The sequence below is a fragment of the Musa acuminata genome, chromosome BXJ3-9, assembly GCF_036884655.1.
Source record: "Musa acuminata AAA Group cultivar baxijiao chromosome BXJ3-9, Cavendish_Baxijiao_AAA, whole genome shotgun sequence".
NCBI classification, from domain to species: Eukaryota; Viridiplantae; Streptophyta; class Magnoliopsida; order Zingiberales; family Musaceae; genus Musa; species Musa acuminata.
Window position 1 is genome coordinate 7,582,900 of NC_088357.1, and position 11,823 is coordinate 7,594,722.

General features: G+C 42.5%; 3 protein-coding genes across 3 annotated transcripts; all 3 read left to right on the top strand.

The window, feature by feature from the left end:
- Positions 1-1,192: 1,192 nt before the first annotated feature.
- On the top strand, positions 1,193-4,467 carry LOC135649669 (protein DETOXIFICATION 40-like). The gene is made up of 7 exons (XM_065168293.1): positions 1,193-1,544; positions 1,836-2,467; positions 2,697-2,753; positions 2,951-3,189; positions 3,280-3,398; positions 3,562-3,648; positions 4,021-4,467. Exons 1-7 carry the CDS (start codon positions 1,263-1,265, stop codon positions 4,090-4,092), a joined length of 1,488 nt encoding a protein of 495 aa, XP_065024365.1. The 5' UTR covers positions 1,193-1,262; the 3' UTR covers positions 4,093-4,467.
- A 759-nt stretch (positions 4,468-5,226) lies between these two features.
- Positions 5,227-6,092, top strand: LOC135649670 (15.4 kDa class V heat shock protein-like). Its single transcript, XM_065168294.1, has 2 exons — positions 5,227-5,495; positions 5,576-6,092. The coding sequence occupies exons 1-2, from the start codon at positions 5,351-5,353 to the stop codon at positions 5,860-5,862; spliced, it is 432 nt and encodes a 143-aa protein (XP_065024366.1). The 5' UTR covers positions 5,227-5,350; the 3' UTR covers positions 5,863-6,092.
- A 2,477-nt stretch (positions 6,093-8,569) lies between these two features.
- Positions 8,570-11,658, top strand: LOC103997785 (putative disease resistance protein RGA1). Its single transcript, XM_065169085.1, has 2 exons — positions 8,570-9,906; positions 10,008-11,658. Exons 1-2 carry the CDS (start codon positions 8,570-8,572, stop codon positions 11,656-11,658), a joined length of 2,988 nt encoding a protein of 995 aa, XP_065025157.1.
- The last annotated feature ends 165 nt before the right edge of the window (positions 11,659-11,823 follow it).

Below are 11,823 nucleotides of genomic sequence, written 5' to 3' on the forward strand. Positions count from 1 at the left end.
CTGAACACAACAGTAGAAACCATGGACATAATAGATGAGTTGACTTGGAAGTATCACATCATCAAAGGCTCGCAGGTGCCACGTTCTCAAAGCAACGTGCCATGAAGCAAACCAAGATAAGTATCGATTGCTTATTTACAGTTTTTTCTAAGCATACATCATCTATTCCTTCTTCGATAACAACAGATTTCAAAGATCATCGCCACACGTTATGGACCAGTCTTGGTAGCTACGTACATCTGCAAGGTCAAGGGTTTTATATACATCCCTCCACCTTAGCCGTATATCACAAGCAAAATGACGGCTTACCAATCTAGAAACTTATTAATCAATGAGAAAAATGTTATTCATATCACAAACCATGAAGATCCATCAAAAAAGAAACGAATACACGCCTGAAAAATTGCTTCTGTACATATGCATACGTGAGATGATATTGGACCGTATGCTTGCTTGGGAACATTTTGTGATCCGACATAAAGATAATTATTTATGATCTTTCTTCAGTTTCTTGGTGATCTTAAACTGAACAAAAATATAGACCACATGGTCTCAAGGAAGCAAACTAAAGAGACAAAATATTGCAAAATCCATGAGATGTTTTGAGGGTCAGAATCTCTTTTGGATATACAACCTAAACCATCAGATCTTGGATCAATACAGAGCATTAATAAAAGGGACAAACCCAAGACAAGGTGGAAAAATCCGAAGTGCAACATAAAATCTGACAGAACTAGAAGAGACATTAGTATAGGGGTATTCTTGATGCCGATACATGGACTCCGATGTGTAGAGGACAACATGAGCGTTTGTAGGGTTGCACATAATAATTGAGAACCTGACAGTAACGGAGACGTTTGAAACTTGCCGAGGAGTGACTGAGATAGATATGTCCATCCCGTTGATGCCAACATTAACAAAGAGGACGTGAGTGGACTCCATTTGCACAGAGCCGTCGATGCCGATGCACACGAAGAACTGTCAAGGAAGACCATAAAATTGCTTCTCCTGTAGTGCAATATGTACAGCTACTCCATTGGAATTACATGCGGTTAACGAGGAGATCACATAAGGCTACCGTATAAGGACAAACTGTGCCGGTGTTGGAACTCCCTTGAAGCTCACAGAATAAGACACATCAAGATATGGCCATGGATGATAAGATAGATGGGAATCGGGTGGACCACATGTTCATGTTCCTTCGCAGCCCGAGGATTCCAGCCTTCTTATCCCACGGTGTACACTAGCTCTCGTTGTTTGCCATGGCAGGCGATCACGGCGGTGAAGCCACCCACGGCTCCAGCCGCCGGCTGGAGAGCATACTTACAGACCTAACTATGCCATGGCCTCGCCGACTCTGGTCAGCCACCACCGTCGAGATGCAGCTTCTCTTCCCCCTCGCTGCTCCCGCCGTGGTCGTCTACATGCTGAACAACCTTCTCTCGCTCGGCACTCAGGTCTTCTCCGGCCATCTCGGAAACCTCGAGCTCGCCGCGTCCTCCCTCGGAAACAACGGGATCCAAATCTTCGCCTACGGCCTCATGGTAAGGCATTCCTCCCCGTAGACCTTACAGCAACACGACATCCAAATTTCTACTACAATGATACTATATTACACCTGTAAGTTGCTGCTTAATTACATTTCAAATTGATGATTTTATCACCATACATGATGTTTGATATCCGTTATGAATAATTAGAGAATTTGATGATCATAAGACTTAGTAAAAGAAATTATAGCTGATATGGTCAACAAATTTTTTTGGATTTTTGGATAAATTCATATTTTCCGAACTTGGATTAAAGTTTTTAATCTTTTTTGCATGACATATCAGCTAGGGATGGGGAGTGCCGTAGAGACGCTATGCGGACAAGCCTACGGCGCGCACAAGTACGAGATGCTCGGCATATACCTGCAGCGCTCGACGGTGCTCCTGATGGCGACCGGAATACCTCTCGCGGTGGTATACGCCTTCTCGAGGCCGCTACTACTACTACTGGGGCAATCGCCAGAGATCGCAACGGCCGCGTCGATATTCGTGTACGGCCTCATCCCGCAGATCTTCGCCTACGCCGCCAACTTCCCGATCCAGAAGTTCCTGCAGGCTCAGAGCATCGTGACGCCGAGCGCGTGCATCTCCGCCGGTGCGCTGGCGGTGCACCTGGTGCTGAGCTGGGTGGTGGTGTACAAGGTTGGTTTGGGCTTGTTGGGGGCCTCCCTGGTGTTGAGCCTGAACTGGTGGATCATAGTTGCGGCCCAATTTCTCTACATCGTGACGAGCCGGCGGTGCCGGTTCACGTGGACCGGGTTCAGCTGGCAGGCGTTTGCCGGCCTGCCAGAGTTCTTCAAGCTGTCGACGGCGTCGGCGGTGATGCTCTGCCTGGAGACGTGGTACTACCAGATCATGGTCTTGATTGCTGGTCTGCTGAAGGATCCTCAACTGGCCCTGGATTCACTCACGGTGTGGTGAGAACTTCAACTGCTCGCCTATTTGTTCTGAAATCTTGGATATAAATCATGTTCGTAGGTGCTGAAAAGAGAGTAATTATCAGAGAGGAACTCGTTAGATCATGACAACATGATGATAGCAATTTTTAGTGATGCTGATGTTGCATAAAGAACGAGGCATGTTGGATGATGACGGTAACAATATTCATAGTATTTGATTGACTGAAGTGCTTATTGCTATATGCAGCATGAGCATTGCCGGGTGGGCGTTCATGATCTCAGTCGGCTTCAATGCAGCTGCCAGGTCTCTCCTTTTCCATCCTCTCCTGTTTCACGCAACTTAGAAGAGCAATGCTAATGGAGCCCGAGATAGGACACTGATGGTGTTCGACCATACGTCCCACAAAAGTCCTGTTTAAAGGATCATATTTATATCTTCTACAATATCATATTTTAAGGCAAAGAAACGCTCGAACTGATCTCATTGTCTTGGACTGGCAGCGTGAGAGTTGGCAATGAGCTCGGCGCCGGTCATCCGAAGTCAGCGGAATTCTCGGTGGTGGTGGTAACAGTGCTGTCTCTTATAATATCCTTGATAGTAGCTACGATCATGCTCTGCCTTCGCCACTACATCAGCTATGCTTTCACGGAGGGTGAGACTGTGGCCCGTGCTGTCTCCGAGCTCTCCCCCCTGCTCGCCGCCACCCTCATTCTCAATGGCATCCAACCTGTGTTGTCCGGTTATCACCGCACTCTGCTGCACTATCTTACTGCTGCATAAACTTCCACTGATATAACTGCAATTTAACTGGTATACATAATAAATGCAGGTGTGGCTGTCGGGTGCGGATGGCAAGCATTTGTAGCATACGTAAATGTGGGATGCTATTATTTTGTAGGAATTCCACTTGGCATTCTCCTTGGCTTTAAGTTTGATCTAGGAGCAAAGGTACATGCTACTGCATTATTTTCATCCCCAAGTTCATGGAAATGTTTGAGTTACTCCAAATGGTCATAACTATTAGAGAAAAGAAACATTTTGTGCATCCAAGGCCTTTACATTCATCAGTAACGAGCTCAATTTGCATGCCTAATCAACTTGGCATGTACAGGGCATATGGGGAGGTATGCTTGGCGGAACACTCATGCAGACCTTCATTTTGATTTGGGTTACTTTCCGCACAGATTGGAACAAAGAGGTATGTACTTTTTCCTGTTCAGTTATCTTGTCGATTTCTTTCTGTAATTGTTGCATCTGATCAGCTGGTGCTACATTGTGTAATATTGCTAGCTTAAAGGATAACTTGCTGACCAATTTAAATCAATTTTGTACGGTCTGCTTCATTGCTCTTTTCCATGATAGGTGAGATTATAGGAAATTCAAGTCATTTTAGTCACATTCAATGGAGTTGATCTTCCATCCCAGTGCTCCAAAATTGATTTTATATGAAATGTCAACTTACAAATTGATAAGTCAATAACTCATTCAGTAATTCTGAGAAGAGGTTAAAAATGTGATGGATTTGTCTTGAAGTCCTGGAAAATTGTTGGATGTGTTTCTGGCAATGCAGGTGGAACAAGCCATGAGAAGACTAGACAAATGGGAGGACAACAAGCAACCTCTGCTGAGCAATCTTGACTAGGAAACAGATGACAGAATCAGCCTTCCTAGTTATGGAACATCTCCATTGACATCACAATTTACTTGGTGTCATCCATTACCTATGACAACATTACCAGCAGCAAGCTAGTATCTGAAGACAGAGAGACCCTCAAAGAATGAGAGGAAGAAAGCAAGAAAGTAGATGGGTTCCCTCAAGTTTCTCCTAGAAATGGATCTATCAGTGTGTTAGCAGTTATGTCCTAATCTTGGGCATTACAAGCTAAACAAGTACATAGTTATAAAATGAAAAATCTTAAGACAATTTGTAAATTCGTGTGCATCTTGATGTCACAATGAGCTTAATTTCTGCAACAGTGATTGAATTCAGGATGATGATCAATTCTATTGGACTGTACTTTCAAGTCTGTTAATGGTGGCTTCATAGGACTACAAGATCTTCAAATCCTATAAAGCATTGGAATCTAAATATTGTTCCTGTGTCTAATTTGCATAACTGAGCTTTAGTTACATTATTCTGAACTAAACTGGAGTTGGGTTTCATATTGTATTGCTCCAATATGTCTGAACTTAATATGTTTGATACAAAAATCTTTGTTTGTACATTCTGCTTAAAGGCATACAGCAGTAGGCAACCTATTTTTTTTTTCTATTAGATTATCCTCTGTCAACATCTTGACATGTCATACCAACCAATCAATCGTTTTGATCTTATCCGCGAGGAAAATATGTCTAACATGTGTTGTAATGCACTTATCCGAAAACTTATTCGTCAGATGTAGACTAGATAAGGTCGGCAGAACAATTTTACCCAAGTGTTGGAAGGAAAACTCACTTGTAATCATTGATTAGAAGGCATTTGTGATCTACTAACTATCGATCGATCTCAGAGCAAAAGATTAAGAATTAAGCAAGAAAGCAAAAGGAAAGGGAAAAAAATACTTGGGAAGATCTTTTGAGGAGGACAGGAAGCCTTTACGTACACAATAGATATCTCCCAGCCGCCAACTCCCAAAGGCTTATCTCTAGATCTTTTTTTATGGGCAGAATCTAGTCGAAATCAATTATGTCTCGCTAGATCTTAAGCAAGATTCCTTTTTTGTGGCCAAAACTTGACCGCGAGAAGCACCCTCGGTACTGCAACACTCGACTCCCAGTGGGGCGAGCTCTGGCTATTAGTACCGCCCAAGAGTCACAGACGGCTATCCGTAGCCCACCCAATCGCTTCCTCTTCCTTACAAATACTCCTCACGTTGGCTCCTGCTATTACCATCATCGAGATGGAACTCTACTACCCGATCCAGTCCTCATGGCCCCTCTTCCCCGCTCCTCACTTTTTCTCGTCATCGGACTCCGCCACTCCGCAAAACTATGTGCACTGGACGGAAACGCCCGAGTCGCATCGCTTCAGTGCAGACTTGCCAGGTAACAGAGGCTCTTTTCGTCGTCTATTCTTCGTTTGGGATGGCGGGTGAAGCTCAGAATTTGCGTTGGTCCATATGCAGGGGTGAGGAAGGAAGAGATCAGGGTGGAGGTGGAAGACTCGCGGTACATGGTGATCAGGACGGAGCGGCGGGACGACGACGGCGTCGGTGAGCCGGCGCAGAGGGAGAGGAGGGGATTCGTCAGGAAGTTCCGGTTGCCAGAGACGGTGGACATCGACGGGATCACGGCGGCGTACGAGGATGGCGTCCTGACGGTCACCGTCCCCAGATTGGTGAGTCGCCGGAGGCTCCAGCTCGATCTCGAGGATTTGGCAGATGCGAGCCATGCCGTGGCCCGCGCCGCTTGAGAACGTATTAAGCATATGATTTGATCCGCGTCGCGACTGTCGTTTGATGAAATGTCTGCGACAGTTGATAGCTCAACATTGTTTGAAGATGGCCGTGTGAGGATTTAGTATTCATTTCATGCAACTATGGGAAGTTAAGAATCAGTGATTTATCCTTGGAGTGTATTGTATTGTATTTTGTCTACGAATTGATATCTACATAAAGAGATAAGGAGCTTTTGAGTGGGATAGTGACAGTAATTTCAAGCAGTCGGGAGATATGAATGGCAGAGGAGATGAGCTGAACAACTTGATAGTTATTATATCATTCATTTGTCCATGTTAGGTTGTCAAGTTAAGGGGCGTCGGTAACGTGACGGCTGCCAAGTTTGACTAGGTTGAGTTGACTTATCAGAGTGACATCCTGTTTGATTGACATATCAGAGCGATGATGAGATCTACAATAGGATATGATATACCGCTTGATTGTCTTTGTATTTGGAATTATATTTATCGAGCTTATTATTAAGTTTTTCTTATTTTTATTGGCATCTGTATTGATTTTGAAAATAGACTATGATGTTTAAGATAAAAAGATGATGAACAAATGAAATGATAAATTATTTAACACGATGATGGAAGTAAAATACAATTACTCCTCTAGCATCAAATTAAATTATGGATGGTGCAACAACCTCTTCTTTTTGGCATTATAATTCGCCACGCTACCATAGTAATCATGAACGATAGAGGAGACATAAGCAGGGGAAAAAGATCAAGTATAATTCTTTCGTCTTATTTTATTGTTGGATAATTCACCAACAACTATAGCTCAAGTATGAAAATATATCGAAAAGATGATAGACATCAATGGTTCATAGACAAGATATAAAGAAATTATAACATCTTGATTAGTCCCACGTTAAAAGTAAAAAAAAATATTAAAATTTAATAAATATATTATTATTAATTTTGGTATAAAATCTTGATTAGTGACTTAGATAAAATAAAGCTGATAGATCAATTAATTCATCGTCAGTCGTGAAAAAAAAAATTACTATAATAAATCATTTTTCATGCATAAAGTAATTATGATTTTAAAAATTATAAAAACATATTTGAATTAATTTATTAATTTCCAAACTTATGCTTTGGAAGATATTTTAAAGTCGTTGTTCAAACAACTCAAAAAAACAAAAAACAAAAGAGCAGTCTGTTTTCCTCCATTATCCCATCAAAAATTCTAAATCAGAAAACACATTCACATTCACGATCTTCATCCAAACTTAGTCATTAATGCGTCCAGAAGAAGATAGATTGAAAAAGCTTTAGTAGCTTTGCTAATCTGATATGGGGAGTGCATCATTATTTTGGAATTAAGAGAAAAACTAAATATGTATGTATGTATGTATGGGATTTCATCCGAGTTCATTCAAATTTGACTAAATTGATCGGAGTTTATTCAAATTTGACTAAATTTGACTAAGAGAGAGAGAGAGAGAGAGAAGGAATCTGCCGTGTGAAAAAAAAAGAGGTCACCAGAGAAGAAAGAGAAAATAAGAAAAGGAGAATAAAATAAGAAAAAAAATTGAATGATACATTTTTATACCAAATGGATTTAAATCAAGCCCAGCAAATTATATTGAGTATGATTTTAAATTCTCTTATATTTTCATTAATCATAATGTTATTAGTTAATTAAATATTTATATTATAAAAAAAAAGAATATATGGGAAACATAATAAAAGGAGAGGAAAGATCAAACCTGTATGTTGTATCAAGGATTTGTGATCATAGTAAATATCCAATAATTCTGTCTAGTCTATTTTTGAAAGTATTAATATATTTTTTAGAAATTATAAATATATATGATTTACATAATTTAAAATTGTTTATTATTTTTAAACATTATGAAGGAACTTAGATGTTTATCATTTGGAAAAACATATGATTTGAATAGTTATTTATTATATTACAAGCATATATTAATTTATGTTGAATGATTCCTATGAAAATATTTGCTTACTCATGATATTTGAAAAGCATTAAAAAATTATGAATATTGTTAATTTTGAAATGACATTAGTTTTAGAATAATATACAAAAGGATTTGTTAAAATATCTAATTTTGTATGAAAGTAATTGATATGTTAATTTTAGTATGATTTGGATTATACCGATAAGGATTATATATTGGTATTTATTTAAAAATAGTTTCTTCTATGCCCTAACATAAAGATGTCGTAGACATTGATATTACTATGATTTTTATTCTTATCCGTCTATCCACAGCCCCTCAACTCGTTTATTTTTTCAAAACTTAATTTAAATTATTTATATTATAAGAATGATAAGATCATTTAGTCTCATATTGATTAAGAAATATGAAACCAAGGACTCATAAGTATGTCAGATCTTCCTTACTCTCAAATATATTTTTTTAGAATTCATATGGTCGGAAAGGATAAAATTTTAGGTCAGGATGACAAGTCAAAATATGTTTGAGTCACACGTCGCTGTAGTAAGAAAAAGGATTTGGCCTACAATTATTGAAGCCTATTTCACTAAAATAATTAGCCGCCATGACTCTTTCTTCCATCGTCACATGTTGATGCTACGAGGAAATAGAAATCAACAATCGAAGCTACCTTGGCACTTGTTAGATCGGTAAAAGCTCCTTCTGCGCCACAAAGAAGCTCTTGGACGAAGGATCAGCTGTGCGCTGAAATGTCGTTCGTACTGACAGCCTTGGGATGGCTCGGTGAGCACTTCATCGGGAGCTTGGTCGAAAAGTTAGCAGATTTTACGGTGCAGTTTGGGGCGGAGGAGGGGCTGCAAGATGATCTCATCAAGCTAAAGACTTCCCTGCACCAGATTCAGTTCACCATCATCCAAGCCGAGAATATCTGGATCCAAGATCAGGAGTGGAGAGGGAGATTCAATGAGTTGCTGATCCAGCTCAAGGACGAGGCCTACGATGCTGACCACTTACTGGACGAGTTCCACTTCCGAGTTCTGCAACAGCAGGCGGAGCAACGAGGAGACAAGGCAAGTCACCAATCATCTTCTTCTTCTAGTCTCCCTCCGAGGAAAAAGAGAATACTTTCATTGCTTGGTGGTGTTACCATCGGCTTTTTCGGTAGAGAAAATAATGACGACGATGTGAACAGAGTAAGGGAAATCAAAGGGAGGTTAGATAGACTTGCAGATGCATTCCGGATCGTCATGGCTTCGTTAGATGCAGACGGCAGAAGAATCAAACAGCTGGAAACATCGGAGACTCGAAGAACAACTTCCGTTCCAATTGCGACTCAAATGTTCGGACGGGACAAAGAGCTGAAAGAACTCGTAGAACTGCTGTTGCAATCGCCCCATGGATCCCCTGCTAGCAACCATAGCGTCTCTGTCTTGGCAATTGTCGGCATCGGCGGGGTCGGAAAGACTACTCTTTCTCAGCTTGCATGCATCCACGAGAGCATGGAGAAATATTTCAGACATATGATTTGGGTGTGTGTATCTGGCGACTTCAGCGTGGAAAGGATTACCAAAGAGATCGTCGAGTCTGCAACCCAGAGAAAGTGTGATTCCATGAATTTTGACACCCTTCAAAAGAATCTTAAGCGGTTGACATCAGATCGATTTCTACTCGTCCTCGATGACGTGCGCAATGCGGAGAAACACAAATGGGAGAGCTTGTGTGCGCCATTGAGATGGGGAGTAGCGGGCAGCAAGATTTTGGTGACGACTCGCTCGACAAAGATCGCAGACATAGTCGGCGGCGAGCAACCGATCCATCTAAAATGCCTGGACGAGGAGAGCTGCTGGGAATTCTTCAAGAAGTGTGCATTCGGATCACAAAACCCCGGAGACCATCCACAGCTGGAAGCCATTGCCAAGAAGATCGTTCGCAAGCTGGGCGGGTTGCCACTTGCAGCAAGAACGCTGGGGGCGCTGTTGAGTGAGAGGATGGAAGAGCAGCATTGGAGAAGCATCATGGAGTGTGAAATCTGGGAACTACCACAAGACGAAGATGATGTCCTGCCAGTCCTCCAGATAAGCTACCAGTATCTTCCTGCACACCTCAAGCGCTGCTTCGCTTTCTGCTCCCTGTTCCCCAAGGATTACCGATTTAATGAAGATCGTCTGATTCAGATTTGGATGGCAGAGGGCTTCATCGAACCCCCAGGAAACATGAGGATGGAGGATTTGGAAAGCTAACTTCTCTTCAAGAACTAACAGCATTCAGTGTGCTGAAGGATCAGGGGCACCAAATCGCACAACTCAGCGGTTTGACGCAGCTCCACGGAACCCTTTGGATTAGAAATCTGGAGAACGTTGGGAGCAAAGAGGAAGCAAGAAAGGCTGGACTGAACAATAAAGCTTACCTCGTTGAATTAGAGCTCGAATGGGTGTCTGACCAACACTCCAACTTGCAGAACAACCAGTTGCTTGTCTCTGAGGAGATACTTGAAGGTCTGCAGCCACATCAAGCTCTCAAAAGACTGGTAATCAGAGGGTACAATGGTGCCAGATCTCCGAGTTGGCTGGAGGCAAAACTGCTACCCAACTTGGAAATACTTACACTACAAAACTGTAAAAGATGGAATGATTTTTCATGCATCGGACCGATCCCGCGTCTCAAGGTCCTTCTCATGGAGGGCATGTCGGCAGAGAAAGTGACAGGCCATGACTTCTTTGGTGCAACAGAACAGGGCAAGTGTTTCCCTATGTTGGAAGAGCTTGTGTTCGGAGACATGGCGGCATTGGAAGAGTTGTCTTGGAACGATGGCGGAGCATTGTTTCCCTGCCTGAGTAAACTCGAAATACAAGAATGCGCCAAGCTTCAGAGGTTGTCTCCTCTTCCTCCTTCGCTTACAAAACTTCAGTTAGGACAAGTTGGGTCGACAGAATTTACCGGACTATGGGAAGGAATCGATGGAAGCAGCATGATTCCGGAGAGCAACCTACGAAATATCAAAACTATTGACATATGGGGATGTGAAGAACTAGTGTCGCTGCCGGTGAAGAGGTTTAGAGAACTCACCTCCCTCGAGAACCTGTCAATACAAAGCTGCCCCGTGCTCATGAGCATGACACGAGATGAGGACATTGAACTACTGCTGCCGCCCTCAGTGAAGCAACTAGATTTGATCGACTGTGGGGATCTCGGCAAATCCCTGCCTGCCTGCCTGCACAACGTCACCTCGCTGACCAAATTGGAGATAGGTGGATGTCCATACTTGATGTCTCTTCCAAGGGAGCAGATGCTCCACCTGAAACAACTCCAATGTCTGAGCATCAAGCATTGTGACGAGTTGACATCTGTGGAGGGGCTACGAGTTCTCAACTCCCTCAGATTTTTGACCATCCTCAGATGCCCCAAGCTTCTGGTGAACGAAGGGGACCGGCAAGGGGAGGTCTTGCCACTGGAGCAATTAGAAGTCGACGACACTGCGCTGCTCAAACTGTGGCCCATAAGAGATGCGCTGCAGTCGGTCCGTCGTCTCGCAATCAAATCCTCACCACAAACGGCGATGTTCGACGGGGAGGAGCAGGAGTTGCTCCGAAGCCTCACGGCTGTCAGAAACCTGCAATTCTCCTGTTGCGGGAATCTCCAAACCCTGCCGACAGAGTTGCATACCATTCCATTCCTTCGGACGTTATGGATCGAAGAATGTCCGGAGATCCGATCGCTGCCGGAGAAGGGGCTGCCCACGTCCCTCACGTATCTACAATTCGACAGTTGCCATCCCATGTTGACGGAGCAGCTGGAAAAGCAGGTGGCGGAGATGAAGAGCTCAGGTCGATGGTGGTAAAGGAATCCAAACGACCTTCGAAGTTCGCAAGGAGCAACTTACCTAATTCTCGTGCCTTTAGCACATCGATTCTATATTTCTTTTGAAAAATTATATTAAAATTATCTAGCCTATATTTTTTGAAAAATTATATTAAAATTTTTATACTTATAAAAATAAAATATT

Bases quoted from the DNA above. Each gene is read 5' to 3' on its own strand.
- LOC135649670 (XM_065168294.1), top strand. From the start codon at position 5,351: ATGGAACTCTACTACCCGATCCAGTCCTCATGGCCCCTCTTCCCCGCT. The intron at 5,496-5,575 runs GTAACAGAGGCT...GTCCATATGCAG, and splicing joins CTTCAGTGCAGACTTGCCAG to GGGTGAGGAAGGAAGAGATC.
- LOC103997785 (XM_065169085.1), top strand. From the start codon at position 8,570: ATGTCGTTCGTACTGACAGCCTTGGGATGGCTCGGTGAGCACTTCATC. The intron at 9,907-10,007 runs GTATCTTCCTGC...TTTGGATGGCAG, and splicing joins GTCCTCCAGATAAGCTACCA to AGGGCTTCATCGAACCCCCA.
- LOC135649669 (XM_065168293.1), top strand. From the start codon at position 1,263: ATGGCAGGCGATCACGGCGGTGAAGCCACCCACGGCTCCAGCCGCCGG. The intron at 2,754-2,950 runs GTCTCTCCTTTT...TTGGACTGGCAG, and splicing joins GGCTTCAATGCAGCTGCCAG to CGTGAGAGTTGGCAATGAGC. The intron at 3,649-4,020 runs GTATGTACTTTT...CTGGCAATGCAG, and splicing joins GCACAGATTGGAACAAAGAG to GTGGAACAAGCCATGAGAAG.